General features: G+C 47.8%; 1 protein-coding gene across 15 annotated transcripts in view; it reads left to right on the top strand.

The window, feature by feature from the left end:
• The window catches only part of LOC140732488 (plectin-like), a 384,936-nt gene that overhangs the window by 322,364 nt on the left and 38,397 nt on the right, over positions 1-24,175 (top strand). For all 15 annotated transcript variants that reach the window (XM_073055248.1, XM_073055247.1, XM_073055243.1 and 12 more), the window contains one exon: positions 9,811-13,191. In XM_073055248.1, the coding sequence (XP_072911349.1) occupies positions 9,811-13,191 (3,381 nt within the window). The remainder of the gene's footprint in view (positions 1-9,810; positions 13,192-24,175) is intronic.

Below are 24,175 nucleotides of genomic sequence, written 5' to 3'. Positions count from 1 at the left end.
CACAAGTAGACTGGGTGGTGAAGGAGGCATTCAGGATATTCATCTTCATTAGAAGGGCACAAAATAAAAAAGCAGGGAGGTCTTGGTACAACTCTATGAAACATTGGTTAGGCCAAATGTCATCCATGGTGAGCTAGCTAATTAGGTACAAAATTAATCATGTGGAAGGAGATGGTTGTTGTGGAGAGTTGGTTTTTGACTGGTGTGCCACAGGAGTCAGTGCTGGGCCCCTGTTTCTACATTAATGTTTTGGGTGAGAATTTAGGTGCTATGGTTAGAGGGTTCACTGATGACACCAGCATTGGTGGTGTGGTGACAGTGAAGAAGTTGTCTGAGGTCACAGCAGGGAAAGTTGCAAAGTGACCAGATGAATGGCAGGCAGAATTTAGCTGAGGCAAGTGTGAAGTGATACATTAAAACCACAATAGCCTCGCAGTTAGTGTGACACTATTATAGTTCAGGGCATCCAGAGTTTGCAGTTCAATTCTGGTGCCATTTTGTAAGGAGTCTGTACATCCTCCCTGTGGAATGTTTGGGATTTCCCTGGATGCTCTGGTTTCCTCTCATACTCCAAAGATGTATTGGATAAATTAATTGGTCATTGTAAATTGTCTTGTGTTAGGTTATGGTTACTTGGGGTTGTCAGCTTCTGCTGGGTGGTCTGGCTCAGAGAGCCAGAAGGGAAGACTTCATGCTGTATCAGTAAATAAAATAAATAAAAAATTTGGCCAGTTAAAGAAAGATAGGCCTTGTACAGTGAATAGCAGTGTTCTGGGGGCAGTGGGGGGGGGGGGGGGGGGAGAGTTGTAGAACTAGAGGATCTGGAGGTGCAGGTACATAGCTGCTGAAAGTGGCAACACTGGTGATGAAGAAGCTGTTTAACATACTTGCTCTCAACAGTCAGGGCACTGAGTACAAGAGTTAGGATGTTGGTGAGACCACACTTGAAGTAGTGAGCGCAGATCTGCTCACTCATTGATAGGAAGAATCTCATTAAACTGGAAAAGATGCAAAAATGGATATGATATACAAGGCCCAGTTATTAAGTTTGGGGATGATTGTAAAAGAGGATGTGTGATGCTGAGGCTTTATAAGGCACTGGTGAGGCCTCACCTTGAGTATTGTGAACAGTTTTGGGCCCCTCATCTTAGAAAAGCTATGCTGGCATTGGATAGGGTCCAGAGGAGGTTCACAAAGATGATTCCAGGAATGAAAGGATTATCATACGAGGAACATTTGATGGCTCTGAGTCTGTACTCACTGGAATTCAGAAGGATGAGAGGGGATCTCATTGAAACCTTTCGAATGTTGAAAGGCCTGGAGAGAGTAGATGTGGAAAGGATGTTTCCCGTGGTGGGAGAGTCTAGGACAGGAGGGCACATCCTCAAGATAGAGGGGGCGTCTTTTCAAAGCAAGGATGTGGAGAAATTTATTTAGCCAAAGGGTGGTGAATTTGTAGAATTTGTTGCCACATGCAGCTGTGGAGGCCAGGTCGTTGTGTGTATTTGAGGCAGAGATTGATAGGTTCTTGATTGGACATGCCATCAGAGGGTACAGGGAGAAGGCCGGGAACTGGGGTTGAGGAGGAGAGGAAAAAAGGATCAGCCATGATTGAATGGTGGATCAGATTCGATGGACCAGATGGCCTAATTCTGCTGCTGTGTCTTGTGGTCTTAGGTGGACAGTAAAGGCTGTCAAGAATTATAGAGGGATCAGCTGAGTAGGCTGAAGATTGACAAATGGGGTATCTGGATCAGTTGAGTGATTAACAAATGATGTTTAATGTGGATAAGTGCCAAGTGTTCCCTCTTTGGAAGTCAAACATCGGTTGGAATTGTCAGCCCCGAGGAGGTTTGTAGGACAGAGGGACCTAGGATCACAAGTACATTGTTGAAAGCAGTGTCATAGATAGACAGGGTGGTGAAGAAAGTATTGGCCTAGTGGTTTTGATCAGTCAGGTCACTGAGTACAGGGGATATTATGTTACACTTGTACAAGAGATTGGAAACGGCACTTAGAGCATAGCGTACAGTTTTGGTCAGTCTGTTCCAGGAATGACATAATTAAATCAGAAAGATTGTATATAAAATTTATAAGGGTGTTGCCAGGAATAGAGGACCTGAGTTTGAGGGAGAGGTTGGATAGGCTAGAACTTTATTCCTTGGAATGTAGGATATTGAGTGGTGCCCTTATATAGGAGTATAGAACCATTAGAGGAGTCAGTAGGGTGAACGCATATAGTCTGTTTCCCAGGGAAGGGGAGCTAAAAACTAGAGTGCAGATGTTTTAGGTGAGGGATTTAAAAGGGACTTGAAGAGCAAATTCCTCACATAGAGGGTGGTCCATGTATGAATTGAGCTGTCAGAGGAGGTGGCTGAGGCAGGTACAATAATAATGTTTAGAATAAATTAGACAATTACCTGGATAGGAGGGGTTTAGAGGGATATGGGTCAAATACAGGCAAATGGGACTAATTTGGTAGGCACCATGGTTGGTATAGATCAGTTGGGCTGGAAGGCCTGTGTCTTTGCTGCTGACTGTTATTCCAAGAATGTTACTCGGATTGGAGAGCTTGAGTTACAGGGAGACTGCTGTCCCTGGAATGTACAAGGCTGAGGGGTGACGTTATGGGGAGGGAACATAAAATTAAGAACTGCCAATGTGGGAAGGTCAGTGCTGAAAGGAAGCTGCACTGTGACAGGGTGCAGAAGAGATTCAGCAGGATGTTACCTGGAGTGCAGGCAGCAGTTATAAGGAGAAATTAGCTAGGCTGAGCTGGTTCCCATTGGAACGGAGGGATTGAGGGGTGACTTACAGAGATTTATAAAACACTGAATGGCAGAGGTAGAGTAGATATTGTTCCCGGGCAGAGAGTTGGAAACTGAAGGACTCAGGTTTAAGGCAAGAGGGGTAAAATTTAAGAGATTTTAGGGATCCGTTTTTTTCACAGACATAGTGGTATCACTGGTGGTGGAGTCAGGTAAAAATACCATGTTTAAAAGGCTTTTGGACCAATATGGAGAGAAAAGTCATAGAGGGATAAGTCCAATGCAATAAAATGGGATTGGACTACCTCGGCATCATGGTGGGAAAGGACGACATGGACTAAATGGACTGTTTCTGTGCTGTGTCATAATCTAGTACCATCTCCCTTTGAAGTCCAGTGCCTTTTCCCTCTCCCCCTCTCCAGCAATCTAGCATAACCCTGCCTTTCATATTGACAATCCAGCAATCCTTGCTTAACAGGATCTGAGATCCCTCTTTCATCCCAGTGACAGTCCGACTCTCCTTATCCCTTCCCAGTGACAGACAGGTACTCCTTCCCCCCCTCGCAGTGACAGAGAGGCACTCCCCTCCCTCCCCCTACCAGTGACAGTCCGGCACACCCTCCCATCTCCCCGTGACAGACAGACATTCCCTCTCCTCTCCCCGTAACAGTCCAGCACTTACTCCCCTCTCCCAATGACAGAGGGACATACCTTTCCCTCTCCCAGTGACAGTCCAGCACTCCCTTCCCACTCCCAGACACAGTCTGACACTCTCATCCCACTCCCAGTAACAGAGGGACACTCCCTCACCCTGTTACTGGAAGGGTTGAACTGTGTTGGTCTGTCACTATAAGGGGGAGGGTGTATCAGTCTGTCACTGGGAGGGGGCAGGGTGTGTCGGTCTGTCACTGTGAGGGTGGAGGGTGTGTCTGTCACTGGGAGGGGGCAGGGTGTGTCAGTCTGTCACTGGGATGGGGAGGGTGTGTCTATCTGTCACCAGGGAAGGGAAGGGAGTGTCTGTCACTGGGAGGAGGGAGTCAGAGTGTCAGTCTGTCACTGGGCGGGAGAGGTTGTGTCGGTCTGTCGCTGGGACGGGGAGTGATTGTCACTCTGTCACTGAGGGGGGGGGAGGAAGTGTTTGTCTGTCAGTGAGGGGGAGCGTGTGTCTGGCACTGGGAGGGGGGAGGGAACATAGAATAGTACAGGACAGTATAGGCCCTTGGGCCCACAATGTTGTGCCGACACTTAAACCCTGCCTCCCATATAACCCCACCTTAAATTCCTCCATATGCCTCTCTAGTAGTCTCTTAAATTTCACTAGTGTATCTGCCTCCACCACTGACTCAGGCAGTGCATTCCACGCACCAACCACTCTCTGAGTAAAAAACCTTCCTCTAATATCCCCCTTGAACTTCCCACCCCTTACCTTAAAGCCATATCCTCTGTATTGAGCAGTGGTGCCCTGGGGAAGAGGCGCTGGCTGTCCACTCTATCTGTTCCTCTTAATATCTTGTATACCTCTATCATGTCTCTTCTCATCCTCATTCTCTCCAAAGAGTAATGCCCTAGCTCCCTTAATCTCTGATCATAATGCATACACTCTAAACCAGGCAGCATCATAGTAAATCCAATGCTTCCACATCCTTCCTATACTGAGGCGACCAGAACTGGACACAGTACTCCAAGTGTGGCCTAACCAGAGTTTTATAGAGCTGCATCATTACCTCGCGACTCTTAAACTCTATCCCGCAATTTATGAAAGCTAACACCCCATAAGCTTTCTTAAGTACCCTATCTACCTGTAAGGCAACTTTCAGGGATCTGTGGACATGTACCCACAGATCCCTCTGCTCCTCCACACTACCAAGTATCCTGCCATTTACTTTGTACTCTGCCTTGGAGTTTGTCCTTCCAAAGTGTACCACCTCACACTTCTCCGGGTTGAACTCCATCTGCCACTTCTGCATCCTATCAATGTCTCTCTGCAATCTTCGACAATCCTCTACACTATCCACAACACCACCAACTTTTGTGTCGTCTGCAAACTTGCCAACCCACCCTTCTATCTCCACATTCAGGTGGTTAATAATAATCACGAAAAGTAGAGGTCCCACAACCGATCCATGTGGGACAGCACTACTCACAACCCTCCAATCCGAATGTACTCCTTCCACTACGACCCACTGCTTTCTGCAGGCAAGCCAATTCTGAATCCACCTGGCCAAATTTCCCTGGATCCCATGCCTTCTGATTTTCTGAATAAGCCTACCGTGTGGAACCTTATCAAATGCCTTACTGAGGGAGTGTTGGTCTATCACTGGGAGGGTGTAGGGTGTGTCGGGCTGTCACTAGGATGGGGAGGGAGTGTCAGTTTGTCACTGTGAGGGTGTAGGGTGTGTCGGTCTGTCACTGGGAGAGGGAGGGTGTGTTGGTCTGTAACTGGGAGGGGGAGGGTGTGTCAGTCTGTCACTGGGAGGGGGGAGGGAGGGTCAGTCTGTCACCGGGAGGTGGAGGGTGTGTCGGTCTGTCACTGGGAGGAGGGAGAGTGTGTTGGTCTGTCACCGGGAGGTGGAGGGTGTGTAGGTCTGTTACTGGGATGGGGAGGGAGTGTCAGTCTGTCACTGTGGGGAGTGTAGGGTGTGTCGGTCTGTCGCTGGGAGGGGGGAAGGAGTGTCTTTCTGTCTCAGTAAGAGGGAGGGTGCGCTGAACCATCAATGGGAGGAGCAGGGAAGTAACAGACAACCATTAGGAGGGGGCAGGGAGTGTTAGACTGTCACTGGGAGAGGGGAGAGAATGCCAGTCACTGGGAGGGGGGATGGAATTGCTGGACTGTCACTGAGAGTTGGGTCACAGTACTGTTGATCAGAGATGTGTCATGGCTGCCGAAAAGGAGGAAGACATGGAGGGATTGTCTACAGAGTCTCTGTGGGTGGAGGTTAGGAACAGGAAGGGGTCAATAACTCTACTGGGTGTTTTTTATAGACCACCCAATAGTAACAGGGATATTGAGGAGCAGATAGGGAGACAAATTCTGGAAATGTGTAATGATAACATGGTTGTCATGGTGGGAGATTTTAATTTCCCAAATATAGATTGGCATGTTGCTAGAGCGAGGGGTTTAGATGGAGTGGAGTTTGTTAGGTGTGTTCAAGAAAGTTTTTTGACACAATATGTAGATAATCATACAAGAGGGAAGGCTATACTTGATCTGGTATTGGGAAATGTACCTCATCGGGTGTCAGATCTTCAGTGGGAGAGCATTTTGGAGATAGTGATCACAATTTCATCTCTTTTACCATATCATTGGAGAGGAATAGGAACAGACAAGTTAGGAAAGTGTGTAATTGGAGTAAGGGGAAATATGAGGCTATCAGGCAGGAACTTGGAAGCATAAATTGGAAACAGATGTTCTCAGGGAAATGTATGGAAGAAATGTGGCAAACGTTCAGGGGATATTTGCACAGAGTTCTGCATGGGTACATTCCAATGAGACAGGGAAAGGATGGTAGGGTACAGGGACTGTGGTGGACAAAGGCTGTTGTAAATCTCGTCAAGAAGAAAAGAAGAAAGGTTCAAAAAGCTAGGTAATGATAGAGAGGTAGAACATTACAAGGCTAGCAGGAAGGAGCTCAAGAAAGAAATTAGGAGAGCCAGAAGGGGCCATGAGAAGGCCTTGGCGGACCAGATTAAGGAAAACCCTGAAGCATTCTACAAGTATGTTAAGAGCAAGAGGATAAGATGTAAGAGAATAGGACCAATCAAATGTGACAGTGGAAAAATGTGTATGGAACTGGAGGAGATAGCAGAGCTACTTAATGAATACTTTGCTTCAGTATTCACTACGGAAAAGGATCTTGACGATTGTAGGGATGGCTTTCAGCAGACTGAAAAGCTTGAGCATGTAGATATTAAGAAAGAGCTTGTGCAGGAGCTTTTGGAAAGCATCTAGTTGGATAAGTCACTGGGACCGGACGAGATGTACCCCAGAAGGGTGGAGATTGCTGAGCCTCTGGCGATGATCCTTCATCAGTGGGGACGGGAGAGGTTCCGGAGGATTGGAGGGTTGCAGATGTTGTCCCTTATTCAAGAAAGGGAGTAGAGATAGTCCAGGAAGTTATAGACCAGTGAGTCTTACTTCAGTGGTTGGTAAGTTGATGGAGACGATCCCGAGAGGCAGGATTCATGAACTTTTGGAGAGGCATAATATGATTAGGAATAGTCAGCATGGCTTTGTAAAAGGCAGGTCATGCCTTACGAGCCTGATTGAATTTTTTGAGGATGTGACTAAACACATTGATGAATGTAGAGCAGTAGACGTAGTGTATATGGATTTCAGCAAGGCATTTGAGAAGGTACCCCATGAAACCTTATTGAGAAAGTAAGGAGACTTGGGATCCAAGGGGAAATTGGTTTGTGGATCCAGAACTGGCTTGCCTACAGAAGGCAAAGAGTAGATGTAGAAGGGCCATAATTTGCATGGAGGTCGGTCACCAATGGGTCTCTGTTCTGGGACCCCTACGCCTCATGATTTTTATAAATGACCTGGATGAGGAAGTGGAGGGATGGGTTAGTAAATTTGTTGAGCAAAGGTTGGAGGTGTTGTGGATAGTGTGGAGGGCTGTCAGAGGCTACAGTGGGACATTGATAGGATGCAAAACTGGGCTGAGAAGTGGCAGATGGAGTTCAACTCAGATAAGTGTGAGGTGGTTCATTTTGGTACATCAAATATGATGACAGAATATAGTATTAATTGTAAGACTGTTGGCAGTGTGGAGGATCAGAGGGATCTTTGGGTCTGAGTCCATAAGACACTCAAAGCTGCTGTGCAGATTGACTCTGTGGCGAAGAAAGCATACGGTGCATTGGTCCTCATCAATCATGTGATTGAATTTAGGAGCCGTGAGGCAATGTTGCGGCTATATAGGACCTGGTCAGACTCCACTTGGAGTACTGTGCTCAGTTCTGGTCACCTCACTACAGAAAGGATGTGGAAACCATAGAAAGGGTGCTGAGGAGATGTACAAGGATGTTGCCTCGAATGGAGAATATCCCTTACTGGAATAGGTTAAGTGAACTTGGCCTTTTTTCCTTGAAGCAACAGAGGATGAGAGGTCACTGGATAGAGGTGTATAAGATGATGAGAGGGATTGATCATGTGGATAGCCAGGGCTGAAATGGCTAGCATGAGAGGGCACAGTTTTAAGGTGGAGCATAGAAAAATAGAGGGCTTGTGGGTAATTTCTCAGCTGAGGACATGTTTGGCACCGCTCTGTGGGCCGATGGGCCTGTAGGGTTTCTCTGTTTCTATGAGATGGGGGTGGGACTGTCAGCCTGTCACTGGGAGGGCTTTAGGAGTGTCAACGAGTCACTGGGAGCACGTTGAGAGTGTCAGTTTGTCACTGGCAGGGCGTTGGGAGTATCAGTCGGTCACTGGGAGTGGGGAGGGAGTGCCAGTCTGTTACTGGAAGGAGCGAGGATGTGTCAGGCTTTCACTAGGAGGACGTTGGGTGTCAGTCTGTCACTGGGAGGCGGAAGGGAGTGTCAACCTGTCACTGGGAGGAGGTTGGGTGTGTCAGTCTGTTACTGGCAGGGTGTTGAGAGTGTCAGCCTGTCACTGGGAGGGGGGAGAGAGTGCTGGACTCTCCGGGAGAGGGGAAGGAGTGTCAGATTGTTACTGGGAGATGGGAAGGGAGTGTCAGAGTGTTTCATGGAAGGGGAAGGGAATGGCAGTCTGTCACTTGGAAAGGGTGGTGTTAGACTGTCACTGTGACAGAGTGACACTCCCTCCCCCTTCCCGGTGACAGTCTGCACTCCCTCCCCCTTTGCAGTGACAGTCGGACACTCTGCCCCCTCCCAGTGACAGTCCAAACCTTCCTCTCCCCTACCAGTGATGGAGTGGCACTCCCTTCCCAATCTTAGTGACAGAGGGACACTTCCTCCCCCTCCAAATGACAGTCCAGCACTCCCTTCCCCCTCCCAGTGAGAGATCCCTCTCCCCTTTCCTGCTGTGTTTGCGGAGAACCCCCTCCTCTCTCCACACTTGCACTACATTTGTGGAGATCCCTGGCCCTCTCACGCTTCGTTTGTGGAATTCCTTCCCCCATCCCATTGGGTTTGCAAAGATCCTTCTCCCCTCCCACTGTGTCACAGAGATCCCTCTCCTTCCCCCCCGGTTTGCAGAGATCTCTCACCCGCCCCACCCCCCCAGATTTACAGAGATCCCTCTCCCCTCCCGAGGTTTTCAGATAACCCTCTCTGCCCCCCCACCCCGGGTTTGCAGAGATCCCTCTCCCCTCCCCTGGTTTTCAGATAACCCTCTCTGCCCCCGCACCCCGGGTTTGCAGAGATCCCTCTCCCCTCCCCGGGTTTTCAGATAACCCTCTCTGCCCCCCCACCCTGGGTTTGCAGCGATCTCTCTCCCCGCAGGTTTGCAAAGATCCCTCTCCCCCTCCCACTGTGTTACAGAGATCCCTCTCCACCCCCCACCCCAGGTTTGTAGAGATCCCTCTTCTCCCCCCCCCCCCCCGGGTTTGCAGAAATCTTTCTCTCCCCTTCCACTGTTGCAGAGATCCCTCTCCCCTCCCACTGACTTTGCAGAGATCCCTCTCTACTCCCATTGGGTTTACAAAGATTCCTCTCCACCACCACCCCCCACTGGATTTGCAGAGATCTTCCCCTTAGGGCAGGCTGCACTTCTGTCCTTCTCATTGTCCCATGAGGGTATGTGCCATATATTCAGCAGGAGTATATCTAACCCATGGGTGTGTTTATAAAGCCCATAAAACATAAGAGAAGAATTATGCAATTCAGCCCATTGTGTCTGCTGTGCCTTTTCATCATGGCTAATTTATTATTCCTCTGAACCCCATTCTCCTTCTCCCTCCCCATAACCTTTGGTATCCTTACTAATCAAGAACATATCAACCTGTGTTTTAAATATACCAGATGTAGACAGTGTGGCAATGGATTTCAGTGCCAGGGTTTGTTATCTCACCAAATATTTTCCACTGTCTGCTAACCCTTCTCATTTTCTCATCTTTAGAAAGCTGCAGAAAAGTTGAAGGAGGAGGAACTCAAACGGTTAGAGGAGGTCGAGGCTCAATTGGAGAGCCAGAAGCAGCTGGCTGCAGCACATGCCAAGGCCAAAGCTGAAGCCGAGAAGGCAGCCAAGGAACTGCAGCAGAGGATCGAGGAGGAGGTCACCCGAAGGGAGGCAGTGGCAGTGGATGCCGAACAGCAAAAGCAGAATGTGCAGCAAGAGTTCCAGCAACTCAAGAGCTCCTCCGAGATGGAGATCAAGAAAAAGACCAAGATGGTGGAGGAGGTGCTCCTGAGCCGCACCAAGATTGAGGAAGAGATTCGGATGATCCATATCCAGCTGGAAACGGCACAGAAGCAGAAAGCAGCTGCAGAATCTGAGCTCCAGCAACTGAAGACCCGTGCTGATGAGGCAGACAGGCAGAAGAAGGTAGCACATGATGAGGCAGAAAGGCTTCGGCGGCAAGTCAACGACGAAGCTCAGAAGAAGAAGCAGGCCGAGGAGGAACTGAAGCTGAAGATTCAGGCAGAGCAGGACGCAGCTCGAGAGAAACAAAAGGCTTTGGAGGACTTGCAGCATTTCAAGAACCTGGCAGAGGAAGTAGAAAGGAAGATGAAGCAGGCAGAGCTGGAGAAGGAAAAGCAGCTGCAGGTCGCCCAGGAAGTGGCCCAGAAAAGTGCTGCTGCAGAACTCCAGAGCAAACGCATGTCATTTGAACAGAAAACCATGCAGCTGGAGATTTCTCTCAAGCAGGAGCACCTGACTGTTACCCAGTTACAGGTGGAGGCAGCCAGGCTAAAGAAGCAACAGGAAGAAGCAGAGAATTCCAAGAAAGAAGCAGAGAAGGAGCTGGAGAAATGGCAGCAGAAAGCCAACGAGGCTCTTCGACTGAGGCTCCAGGCAGAGGAAGTAGCTCACAAGAAGACATTGGCTCAGGAGGAGGCTGAGAAACAGAAAGAGGAGGCAGATCGGGAGGCAAGGCGCAGAGCAAAGACGGAGGAGTCAGCCTTGCGGCAGAAGCAGATGGCAGAACAAGAACTGGAAAAACAGCGGAAACTGGCGGACGAGACAGCTGAGCAGAAGCTAGCGGCTGAGCAGGAGCTGATCCGGTTACGGGCAAAGACAGAGAGTGGTGAACAGCAGAGGTTGCTCTTGGAGGAGGAACTATACCGGCTGAAGAACGAGGTGAATGAAGTTCTCCGTCAGAGGAAGCTTCTAGAGGAAGAGCTAACCAGGGTCAAGACTGAGATGGAGGCTCTGCTGCTGCTTAAAGCAAAGACAGAGGAGGAGACAAGGTCCAACTCAGAGAAGACCAAACAGATTCTGGAGAAGGAGGCTGAGAAAATGAAGCAACTGGCAGATGAAGCAGCCAGATTGCGGGCAGATGCAGATGAGGCCAAGCGCCAGAGGCAGTTGGCTGAGGATGAAGCAGCCCACCAGAGGAGTGAGGCTGACCGCATCCTGAAGGAGAAGCTGGCAGCCATTAACGAAGGCACTCGTCTGAAGACAGAGGCAGAGATGGCTCTTAAAGAGAAGGAGGCTGAGAATGAACGCTTGCGGCGATTGGCTGAAGACGAGGCCTTCCAACGGAAGCTTCTGGAAGAACAAGCCACACAACACAAGCAAGATATTGAGGAAAGAATCTTACAGCTAAGGAAGAACTCTGACCTTGAGCTGGAGCGGCAAAAGCTTATTGTGGAAGAGACATTAAAACACAGAAGAGTTATTGAGGAGGAGATTCGGATCCTCAAACTGAACTTTGAGAAAGCCTCTGAGGGCAAATCTGATCTGGAGATCGAGCTGTCTAAACTGAAGAAGGTTGCTGAAGAGACACAACACAGCAAGCAGGAGGCTGAGAAAGAGGCTGAGAGGCAGCGAGAAATGGCCATGCAGGAGGCAAAGAAGAGGCAGGAGGCAGAAAGAAAAGTTAAAGAGATCCTTGCTGCAGAGGAGGAAGCTGCACGCCAGCGCCAGGCAGCCCTGGGTGAAGTGGAGCGTCTGAAGAGGAAGTCAGAGGAAGCCTGGAAGCAGAAGGAGCTGTCGGAGCAGGAGGCAGAGAAGCAGATTAGCTTGGCCCAGGAGGCTGCACAGAAGCGGATTTTGGCCGAGGAGAAAGCTCACCTGGCGATGGTGCAGCAGAAGGAGGAGGAGCTGTTGCAGAGCAGGATGCAGGAGCAAACGGTGGTGAGCAACTTGAAAGAGCAGGCAGAGCGAGCAAAGCAGCTGGCTGAGGAGGCCGAGCAAGCCCGTCTGAAGGCAGAGCAAGAGGCTGCCTTCTGCCGCCAGCAGGCCGAAGAGGCCGAACGTCTGAAGCTGCAAGCAGAGAAGGAGGCTGGAGAGAAGGCCAGAGCCCAGCAGGATGCTGAGAAGTTGAGGAAGGAAGCAGAGATGGAAGCGGTTAAGAGGGCGCAGGCTGAGCAGGCAGCACTGAAGCAGAAGCAAGCTGCCGACATGGACATGGAGAAGCACAAGAAATTTGCAGAGCAGACCCTGAGGCAGAAGGCAAACATTGAGCAGGAGTTGGCCAAGGTCAAGTTTCAATTGGACGAGACTGACCACCAGAAGGAAGTGCTAGACGAGGAGCTGCAGCGTCTCAAGTCAGAGGTGACAGAAGCCCTGAAGCAGAAGAACCAAGCAGAGGGGGAGCTCTTCAAGGTCAAAATCCAGATGGAGGAGCTGATGAAACTGAAGAGCAGGATTGAGGAGGAGAACAAGATGCTGGTGCTAAAAGACAAGGACAATACGCAGAAACACCTTGCTGAGGAAGCTGAGAAGATGAAGCAGCTGGCAGAGGAAGCAGCCAGGCTAAGCGTGGAGGCTCAGGAGACTGCCCGTCAGAGGAAACTGGCTGAAGAAGACTTGGCCCAGCAGCGTGCTCTTGCAGAGAAGATGTTGAAGGAGAAGATGCAGGCTATTCAGGAGGCAAGCAGGCTGAGAGCCGAGGCTGAAGTGCTGCAGAAGCAGAGAGACCAGGCTCAGGAGCAAGCCAAGAAACTCTCTGAAGCCAAGCAGGAGATGCAGCAACGTCGAGATGAGGAGGCAGAGGAGTTCCAGAAGGCATTGCTCACTGAGCGCAGGCGGCAAGAGGAGATCAGTGAAGAAGCAAAACAGCTGAAGGCTTTGGTCTCAGAACTGACGGAGGCCCAAGCCAAAGCAGAGCGGGAAGCCCAGAAGTTCAAAGATGAGGCAATGCAGATCAGCTTGAAGCTTCATGAAACTGAGCAGAGCAGCAAAGAAAAGAACAGCATTCTGGAGCAACTGGAACTACAGTGGAAGCAAAGCAAGACAGAGGCTGGTGAACTGCAAGCAGCCATCGCTGAGCTGGAGAGTGAGAAGGAGAAATTGAGGAAAGAAGCAGAGTTGCTGCAGTTAAAAACCAAAGAGGTAATATTACTGAATTCTTAACTCCTCTAACCTGACTTCATTGTACGTAGATCTGGAATGGAGATACCAAAAACCATAGATGCTGGAATTTGGACCAACAACCTAACTGATGGACCAACACAGTAGGTGAAGCAGCATTGAACCATAGAACACTACAGCACAGTACAGGCCCTTCAGCCCTCCATGTTGTGCCGACCCATATAATCCTTAAAAAAAGTACTAAACCCACACTACCTTATAACCCTCCATTTTTCTTTCATCCATGTGCCTGTCCAAGAGGCTCTTAAATACCCCTAATGTTTTAGCCTCCACCACCATCCCTGGCAAGTCATTCCAGGCACTTTCAACCCTCTGTGTAAAAAAACTTATCCCTGATGTCTCCCCTAAACTTCCCTCCCTTAATTTTGTACATATGCCCTCTGGTGTTTGCTATTGGTGCCCTGGGAAACAGATACTGACTATCCACCCTATCTGTGCCTCTCATAATCTTGTAGACCTCTATCAAGTCCCCTCTCATTCTTCTACGCTCCAAAGAGAAAAGTCCCAGCTCTGCTGACCTTGCTTCAGATGACTTGTTCTCCAATCCAGGCAACAGCCTGGTAAATCTCCTCTGCACCCTCTCCATAGCTTCCACATCCTTCCTATAATGAGGTGACCAGAACTGAACACAATACTCTTAAGTGTGGTCTCACCAGCGATTTGTAGAGTTGCAACATGACCTCTGTACTCTTGAACTCAGTCCCCCTGTTAATGAAGCCTAGCATCCCATAGGCCTTCTTAACTACCCTATCAACCTGTGCAGCGACCTTGAGGGATGTATGGATTTGAACCCCAAGGTCCCTTTGTTCATCCACACTCTTAAGTAACTGACCATTAATCCTGTACTCAGTCTTCTGGTTTGTCCTTCCAAAATGCATCACCTCACACTTGTCCGGATTGAACTCCATCTGCCATTTTTCTGCCCAACTCTGCATCCTGTCTATATCCTCTTGTAACCTTCGACCACCTACAGCTCCATCCACAACTCCTCCAATCTTCCTGTCATCCGCAAACTTACTCACCCATCCTTCCACCTCTACATCCAGGTCATTTATAAAAATCACAAATAGCAGGGGTCCCAGGACAGATCCCTGCGGCACTCAATTAGTCACTGACCTCCAGGCAGAATACTTTCCTTCCACAACTACCCTCTGCTTTCTTCCTTTAAGCCAATTTTTTTATCCAAACAGCCAAGATTCCACTTACCCCATACCTCATGACTTTCTGGATGAGTCTGTCATGAGGGACCTTGTCAAATGCTTTGCTAAAGTCCATGTAGACCACATCCACTGCCCTACCCTCATCAATTTCTTTTGTTACCTCTTCAAAAAACTCAATCAGGCTCGTGAGGCACGATCTTCCCTTCACAAAGCCATGTTGACTATCCATGAGTAGACTGTACTTCTCCAAATGCTCATAGATCTTATCCTTAAGAATCCTTTCCAGTAGTTTGCATACCACTGATGTAAGACTCACTGGTCTATAGTTCCCAGGTTTCTCCCTATTACCTTTTTTAAACAAGGGAACTACATTTGCCATTCTTCAGTCCTCCGGCATTCCCCTGCAGCCAAAGAGGATTCAAAGAACATGGCTAATGCTCCTGCGATCTCTTCTCTCAATTCCCACAACAACCTGGGGTGTATCATATCTGGCCCTGGGGATTTATCAATCTGAATGTTTTTAAGAAGATCCAGCAGTTCTTCCTTAATCTCCACACTGTCCAGCACACAGGCCTGCTGTACTTCGACCTCATCCTGATCAAGATCCTTTTCACTTGTGAATACTGAAGCAAAGTATTCATTTAGGACCTCCCCAACCTCCTCCGCCTCCAGGCACATGTTGCCCTCTTTATCCTTTAGCGGTCCCACCTTCATTCTCATCGTCCTCCTATTCTTCATATACACATAGAACGCCTTGGGGTTCTCCTTAATCCTACATGCCAAGGCCTTCTCATGCCCCCTTTGAGCTCTCCTAAGTCCTTTCTTTAGCTCCTTCCTGGCTACCCTATATTTCTCATAAGCCCCTCCTACTTCCTGCTTCTTATATCTAACGTATGCTTCCTTTTTCCTCTTGACGAGTTGCCTCACATGTTTCGTCAGCCACGGTTCCCTTTTCCTACCATTTTTTCCTTGCCTCAGTGGGACAGAACTATCCTGAACCCAGTTCAAGTGGTCCCTGAACTTCTCCCACATTACTTCTGTGCTTTCCCCTTTGAACATCTGTTTCCAATTTACTCTCGCTAGTTCCTGCCTCATCCCTTCAAAGTTAGCCCTTCCCCAGTTAAACACTTTACTATTTCATCTGATTTTATCCCTTTCCATAGCTATGCTAAAGCTAAGGGAGTTGTGGTCACTCTCACCAAAATGCTCCCCCACCAAGACATCTGTCACCTGACCAGGTTCATTACCCAGAACTAGATCCAGTATAGCCTCTCCTCTCGTCGGCTGGTCCACATACTGTGTCAGGAATCCTTCTTGAACACACCTGACAAATTCAGCCCCATCTCTCCCCCTTGCACTCAGGAGGTGCCAGTCAATATGAGGGAAGTTGAAATCACTCATAACTACTACTCTGTATTTCCTGCTCTACTCCCAGCACAGTGATTGATCCCTTCCTATTTCTGACTTCCACCCAGACTGACTCTGCGGACACTCCTTCTGCAGCGTCCTCCCTTTCTATAGCCCTGATACTATCCCTGACCAGCAATGTCACTCCCCCCCCCCCCCCTTTTCTACCTCCCACCCTATTCCTTTTAAAACACCTGAACCCCAGGACCTGCATCATCCAATCCTGCCCTTCCTCCAACCAAGATTCAGTAACGGCCACAACATCGTAGTTCCACGTACTAATCCATGCTCTAAGTTCATCCTCTTTGTTCCTAATACTCCTAGCATTGAAATAGACACATTTCAACCCCTTTAACTGGCTACAATTATGTTCTGTCCCCTGCCTGTCCTTCCTCATCAACTCAGAACTCTTAGCATCATGCCCTTGTCCTTCTACCTTAATCCCTGCACTCACATTCTGATTCCCACCCCCCGCCAAATTAGTTTAAACCCTCCCCAACAGCTCTATCAAACCTGCCCGCCAGGATATTGGTCCCCCTGGGATTCAAGTGCAACCTGTCCTTTTTGTACAGGTCACTCCCACCCCAAAAGAGGTCCCAATGATCTAGAAATCTGAATCCCTGCCCCCTGCTCCAATCCCTCAGCCACACATTTATCCTCCACCTCATTCTATTCCTATTCTCACTGTCGTGTGGCACAAGCAGTAATCCCAAGATTACTACCTTTGAGGTCCTACTTTTCAACTTCCTTCCTAACTCCCTGTAGTCTTCTTTTAGGACCTCTTCTCTTTTCCTACCTATGTCATTGGTACCAATCTGTACCACGAACTCTGGCTGTTCTCCCTCCCACCGCACGATATCTTGGACACGATCAGAAACATCCTGGACCCTGGCACCTGGGAGGCAAACTACCATCCGAATTTCTTTCCTGCGTCCACAGAATCGCCTTTCTGAACCCCTGACCATAGAGTCCCCTTCCATTACTGCCTTCCTCTTCCTTTCCCTACCCTTCTGAGCCACAGGGCCAGACTCTGTGCCAGAGGCACGGCCACTGTCGCTTCCCCCAGGTAGGCTGTCCCCCCCCCAACAGTACTCAACCAGTACTTATTGTCAAGGGGTACAGCCACAGGGGTACTCTCTGGTACCTGACTCTTCCCCTTCCCCCTCCTGACTGTGACCCATTTCTCTGTCCCCCATGGCCCCAGAGTGACCACCTGTCGGTAACTCCTCTCTATCACCTTCTCAGTCTCCCTGACCAGACGAAGGTCATCGAGCTGCAGCTTCAGTTCCCTAACGTGGTCCCTTAGGAGTTGCATCTCGATGCACCGGGTGCAGATGGGGCCGTACGGGACGCCGGGAGACTCCAGGACCTCCCACATCTGACACCGACAGCAGAAAACTGGCCTCACACACACTACCTCCTTTTGCAATCAACAACTGCCTCACTCTTCCCATTACTGCTGAAGCCCGTGGAGCCAAAGCCCTCTCACAACGCTGCCTGCTGGATATGGCTGTCTGTGGAGGGAAAGGAATTCTTGATTCTTCAGATCTTGACCTAAAACATTGATGATCCTTCTGATACCCCAGCCCACCCTCACAGATGCTGCTTGACCTGCAAAGTTCCTCCAGCAGATTGTTGCCAGGGTTGGGATAGTTCCATCGGAGAAGAGTTTGGAGAGGCTGGGTCTGTTCTCCCTGGAGCAGAAGCAGTTAAGAGGAGACATGATTGCGGTGTATATATATTCCTGGAGAATACAAACAGAGTAGATGGCAGGAGACCTTTCCCCATGATATAAACTGCAGGGATTTAGGGTAAGGGGGAAGAGACAGACAGCATTGGTGAAGGAATTTCTTCACCCAGAGAGTGGTGAGTACTTGAGTACTCCAGAGAGTAGTTGCATTGAGCTAATGTCTATTTAATCAAACATTGTTTAGGAATAAAGGACAGTGGATCACTTACTATGAGATGGGAATAGGGAAGGTAGCCCACAGGTCAGTGTTGGTCAGTGTTTAGACATAAAGGACTGTGGACAAAATGCTGTGAGATTGGATTGCATGGGTCAGTGTTTAGGCATAAAGGGCTGTAGACCCAAGTGCTGTAACATGGGATTAGGGAAGGGAGCTAATGGTTAGTGTTTGGCGTAAAGGAAAGTGGATCACTTGCTGTCAAATAGGATTAGGGAAGGGAGCCCGTGGGCAGTGTTTAGGCATAAAGAACAGTAGACCACTTGCTGTGAGATGGGATTATGAAAAGGTGCCCATGGGTCAGAGTGGATGAGTTGGGCCAAATGGTCTGTTTCCATGCTGCACAGTTCTACAACTCTTTGACGATCCATGCTGCCAAACTCTGTCTCAGATTCCTTGTCTAGAAAGAAAGAAATAATCACTTTGCTAGAGGCTCTATGTTTCTATGTTTAACACGGACTTCCTAATGGTGAGTGGGAGTTAGAGGAACAGATGTGTCGACAAATCACACAGAGCAGCAAGAATTAACTATTAGACAGAAGGAAATTTCAACTTCCCCAGTATTAACTGAGATCAGCTTGATGTGAGAGACCAAGGGGGAGGCAAAATGTATCCAGTAGAGCCAATAGGTAGAGAGGTCAAGTCAGGAAATGAAGCCAGGCAGATTGTGGGAATGTCTGTGCATGACTATTTTGGGGATAGTGATAAGATGCTGTAAGTGTAAAGTGGCTATAACAAATCTAGAAATTGGGAGATGGAAGATCTCAATATAAAATAATGAGACCCAGTTAAAGCAGCTACTTACAGATTATTTGCACAAACATGGGAGTCCTGTGAGATCAGAAGATTCAGGCCACTGTGGGCCTACTGTGGGAAAATGTGATTAGTATAGACTGGTAAAAAAGGCTAGGAGGAGCATAGTTGGCCAAAGGGCTTGTTTCTGTGTGGTACACCTCTACAAAACATGTACAAACAAGCTGGATGAACTCAGCAGGTCAGGCAGCATCCGTTGAAATGAGTAGTCAACGTTTCGGGCCGAGACATTGACTGCTCATTTCAACGGATGCTGCCCGACCTGCTGAGTTCATCCAGCTTGTTTGTACGTGTTGATTTGACCACAGCATCTGCAGTGTACTTTGTGTCTACAAAACATGAACTGCTTCTTTAAAGGTAAATGGTATGTGCAGGGAAGGCCAGAATATAAAGGGACATCAAGGGTTTGATCAAAAATTTAAAAGAAATTGGAGATATTGACTATGGAAAAACTCAAGAGAGAAAGGTTGGTGTTAAAAGGATAGTACCTTGTACATGTACAGGTCTGTTCTCCACATCTAATAAAGGATATTACATAGAAACATACAAAATAGGTGCAGGAGTAGGCCCTTTGAACCTGCACCGCCATTCAGTATGATCATGGCTGATCATCCAACTCAGAACCCTGTACCTGCTTTCTCTCCATACCCCCTGATCCCTTTAGCCACAAGGGCCATATCTAACTACCTCTTAAATATAGCCAATGAACTGGCCTCAACTGTTTCCTGTGGCAGTGAATTCCACAGATTCACCAATCTCTGTGTGAAGAAGTTTTTCCTCATCTCGGTCCTAAAAGGCTTCCCCTTTATCCTTAAACTGTGACGCCTCGTTCTGGACTCCCCCAACATTGGAAACAATCTTCCTGCATCTAGCCTGTCCAATCCCTTTAGAATTTTATACGTTTCGATAAGATCCCCCCTCAGTCTTCTAAATTCCAGCAAGTATAAGTCTAGTCGATCCAGTCTTTCTTCATATAAAAGTCCTGCCATCCCAGGAATCAATCTGGTGAACCTTCTTTGTACTCCCTGTATGGCAAGAATGTCTTTCCTCAGATTAGGGGACCAAAACTGCTCACAATACTCCAGCTGTGGTCTCACCAAGGCCTTGTACAACTGTGTAGAACCTCCCTGCTCCTGTACTCGAATCCTCTTGCTATGAATGCCAACATACCATTTGCCTTTTTCACCGCCTGCTGTACCTGCATGCCCACTTTCAATGACTGGTGTACAATGACACCCAGGTCTCTCGTTGCACCTCCCCTTTTCCTAATCGGCCACCATTCAGATAATAATCTGTTTTCCTGTTTTTGCAACCAAAGTGGATAACCTCACATTTATCCACATTAAATTGCATCCCACTCCCACTCTTTGCTTCCTGCCTGCCAACCAAATCTCTATCCACATCAATACCATACCTCCAATACCGTGTACTTTAAGTTTGCACACTGATCTCCTGTGTGGGACCTTGTCAAAAGCCTTTTGAACATCCACTGGTTCTCCCCTATCCACTCTACTAGTTACATCCTCAAAAAATTCTATAAGATTCGTCAGACATGATTTTCCTTTCACAAATCCATGCTGACTTTGTCCGATGATTTCACCTCTTTCCAAATGTGCTGTTATCACATCTTTGATAACCGACTCTAGCATTTCCCCCCCACCGATGTCAGGCTAACTGGTCTATAATTCCCCGGTTTCTCTCTCCCTCCTTTTTTTAAAAAGTGAGGTTACATTAGCCACCCTCCAATCCTCAGGAACTAATCCAGAATCTAAGGAGTTTTGAAAAATTATCACTAATGCATCCACTATTTCTTGGGCTACTTCCTTAATCACTCTGGGATGCAGACCATCTGGCCCTGGAGTCTTATCTGCCTTTAATCCCTTCTAATTACCTAACACCACTTCCCTACTAACATGTATTTCCCTCAGTTCCTCCATCTCACTAGACCCTTGGTCCCCTACTATTTCCGGAAGATTATTTATGTCCTCCTTAGTGAAGACAGAACCAAAGTAGTTATTCAATTGGTCTGCCACGTCCTTGTTGCCCATGATCAATTCACCTGTTTCTGACTGTAAGGGACCTAGATTTGTCTTAACCAATCTTTTACTTTTCATATATCTATAAACGCTTTTACAGTCAGTTTTTATGTTCCCTGCCAGCTTTCTCTCATAATCTTTTTTCCCTTTCCTAATTAAGCCCTTTGTCCTCCTCTGCTGGACTCTTTTCTCCCAGTCCTCAAGTGTGCTGCTTTTCCTGGCTAATTTGTATGTTTCTTCCTTGGAATTGATAATATCCCTAATTTCCCTTGTCAACCACGGGTGCACTACCTTCCCTGGTTTATTCTTTTGCCAAACTGGGATGAACACTTGTTGTAGTTCATCCATGCGATCTTTAAATGCTTGCCATTGCATATCCACCATCAACCCTTTAAGTATCACTTGCCAGTCTATCTTAGCTAATTCACGCCTCATACCTTCAAAGTTACCCTTCTTTAAGTTCAGAACTTTTGTTTCTGAATTAACTATGTCAGTCTCCATCTTAATGAAGAATTCCACCATATTATGTTCACTTTTACCCAAGGGGCCTCGCACGACAAGATTGCTAACTAACCCTTCCTCATTGCTCAATACCCAATCTAGAATGGCCTACTCTCTAGTTGGTTCCTCAACATGTTGGTTCAGAAAACCATCCCGTATACATTCCAAGAAATCCTCTTCCTCAGGACCCTTACCAATTTGGTTCACCCAATCTATATGTAGGTTGAAGTCACCCATTATAACTGCTGTTCCTTTATTGCATGCATTTATAATTTCCTGTTTAATGCCATCCCTAACCCCACTACTACTGTTAGGTGGCCTGTACACAACTCCCACCAGCATTTTCTGCCCCTTAGAGTTATGCAGCTCTACCCATATCGATTCCACATCCTCCAGGCTAATGTCCTTCTTTTCTATTGCGTTAATCTCCTCTCTATAACCAGCAACGCTACCCCACCTCCTTTTCTTTCCTGTCTATCCCTCCTGAATATTGAATATCCCTGGACATTGAGCCCATCCTTGGTCACCCTGGAGCCATGTCTCTGTGATCCCAACTATATCATATTCATTAATAACTATCTGCACATTCAATTCATCCACCTTGTTATGAATGCTCCTTGCATTGACACACAAAGCCTTCAGGTTTGTTTTTACAACTCTCTTAGACCTTATACAATTATGTTGAAAAGTGGCCCTTTTTGATTTTTGCCCTGGATTTGCCTGCCTGCCACTTTTACTTTTCACCTTACTACTTTTTGCTTCTACCCTAATTTTACACCCCTCTGTCTCTCTGCACTTGTTCCCATCCCCCTGCCACATTAGTTTAAATCCTCCTGAACAGCAGTAGCAAATGCTTCCCCTAGGACATTGGTTCCAGTCCAGCCCAGGTGCAGACCGTCCTGTTTGTACCAGTCCCACCTCCCCCAGAACTGATTCCAATGCCCCAGAAATTTGAATCCCTCCCCCTTGCACCATTTTTCAAGCCACATATTCATCTGAAATATCCTCCAATTTCTACTCTGACTAGCAAGTGGCACTGGTAGTAATCCAGAGATTATTACCTTTGTAGTCCTACTTTTTAGTTTATCTCCTAACTCCCTAAATTCACCTTTTAAGACCTCGTCCCATTTTTTACCTATATCGTTGATACCTATGTGCACCACGACCACTGGCTGTTCACCCTCCCACTCCAGAATGTCCTGCAGCTACTCATAGACATCCTTGATCCTTGCACCAGGGAGACAACATACCATCCTGGAGTCTCATTTGCAGCGGCAGAAACACCTGTCTATTCCCTTTACAATCGAATCCCCTATCACTATAGCTCTCCACTCCTTTTCCTTCCCTCCTGTACCGCAGAGCCACCCATGGTGCCATGAACTGGGCTGCTGCTGCCTTCCCCTGCTGAGACATCTCCCCCAACAGTATCCAAAACAGTATATCTGTTTAGGAGGGAGATGACCTCAGGGGACTCCTGCACTACCTGCCTACTGCTACGCTGTCTAGTGGCCACCCCTTCCCTTTCTGCCTGTGTAGCCTTTACCTGTGGTGTGGCCAACTCACTGAACGTGCTATTCATGACTTTCTCAGCATCGCGGATGCTCCAGTATGAATCCAATCGCAGCTCCAGCTGCTCAATGTGGTCTGCCAGAAGCTGCAGCTGGACACACTTCCTGCACACATAGTCGTCAGGGACACTGGAATTATCCCTGATTTCCCACATGCTGCAGGATGTACAAACCACGGGGCTGATCTCAGCTGACATGACCTACCCAATACGTTGCCTCAACTTTTGAAACGTTCTTTTTAAGTAACTTACCCAGCCTTACCTCACTTGGAGTGAAGCTCGTCCTCAGCCTCTGCTCGTCAAAGCCTCTGGAGACAAAGCCTTCCTACCCTGTCTCCCTCTACTCCGTCGCCTGCTACAACGTCGCCCACTCCATCTAACTGCTCCCTTTGAATTCTCCCACTGCCTCATGGTCCGACTTACACGTGCTTGCGCAGTCGTGCCCCCGTTAAACTGCCGAAGAAAGTATTCTTGCTATGCTGGGTTTGTTCTGTGAGGCAACTGGAATATTAGCCTTAAACCAAGAGAGTTTATGCCTTGCAACACGCACAAAAAGCTGGTGGAACGCAACAGGCCAGACAGCATCTATAGGAAGAAGCACAGTTGACATTTTGGGCCACGTCCTGACGAAGGGTCTCAGCCCGAAACGTCGAGTGTGCTTTTTCCTATAGATGCTGCCTGGCCTGCTGTGTTCCACCAGCTTTTTGTGTGTGTTCCTTGTTTTGTGAGTTTATGCCTTGTAGCATTAAGGGCTGCCCTCAATAGTGTTTAAGCCTGCTCTTGGCACCTTTTAGGCCTGCCCTCAGTAGCATTTCAGCCTCCCTCTGAAGTATTTAGAAGAATGAGAGCTGATCTCATTGATATGTCTAAGGTGTGTACAGTCTCGCTGCAGTGGTGATGTTCACCAGCTGATATGTCTAGAACTGGGTCAGTTTCAAACTAGGGCTCAGCTATTCAGGACAGAACTTAGGAGAATTCAAACCAGAGAGGCCAGTAATTACAAAGGCATTTCAGAGGAACAAGCAAGGAATGGGAGGGACTTGGTCTAGGTGCTGGCAGATGGGACCAGTTTGGCTTGTCATCATAGTTAGCACAAATTTGGTGGGATGAAGGATCCATTCCTGTTTTGTGTCTATGGATTCTCTACCAAAGAGGGCTGCTATAATTCAGTTGCTTAGTATCTTCAAGACAAAGATCAATAAAGGTTTATAGATTAAGGTATTTGAAGAATATCAGGTTAATGCAGAAAAGTAGAGCTTAGATAAATGATCAGACATGATCTTGAAGAATGATAGAGTATATACAAGGGATCACCGAATATTCCTGTTTCAAGTTCTTAAAGAGGCATAGAAACAGAAAAACTACATCACAATACAGGCCCTTCAGCCCACAATGCTGTGCCGAAGGTGTACTTACTTTAAAAATTACCTAGGGTTACTCATCGCCCTGTGTTTTTCTGAAATAGAGCATAGAATCATAGAGTTATACAGCACAGAA

Source organism: Hemitrygon akajei, chromosome 8, assembly GCF_048418815.1.
Source record: "Hemitrygon akajei chromosome 8, sHemAka1.3, whole genome shotgun sequence".
In the NCBI taxonomy this organism is placed as follows: Eukaryota; Metazoa; Chordata; class Chondrichthyes; order Myliobatiformes; family Dasyatidae; genus Hemitrygon; species Hemitrygon akajei.
Note: the sequence above shows the minus strand (reverse complement) of the source record. Positions and strands in the feature narration are given on the sequence as shown.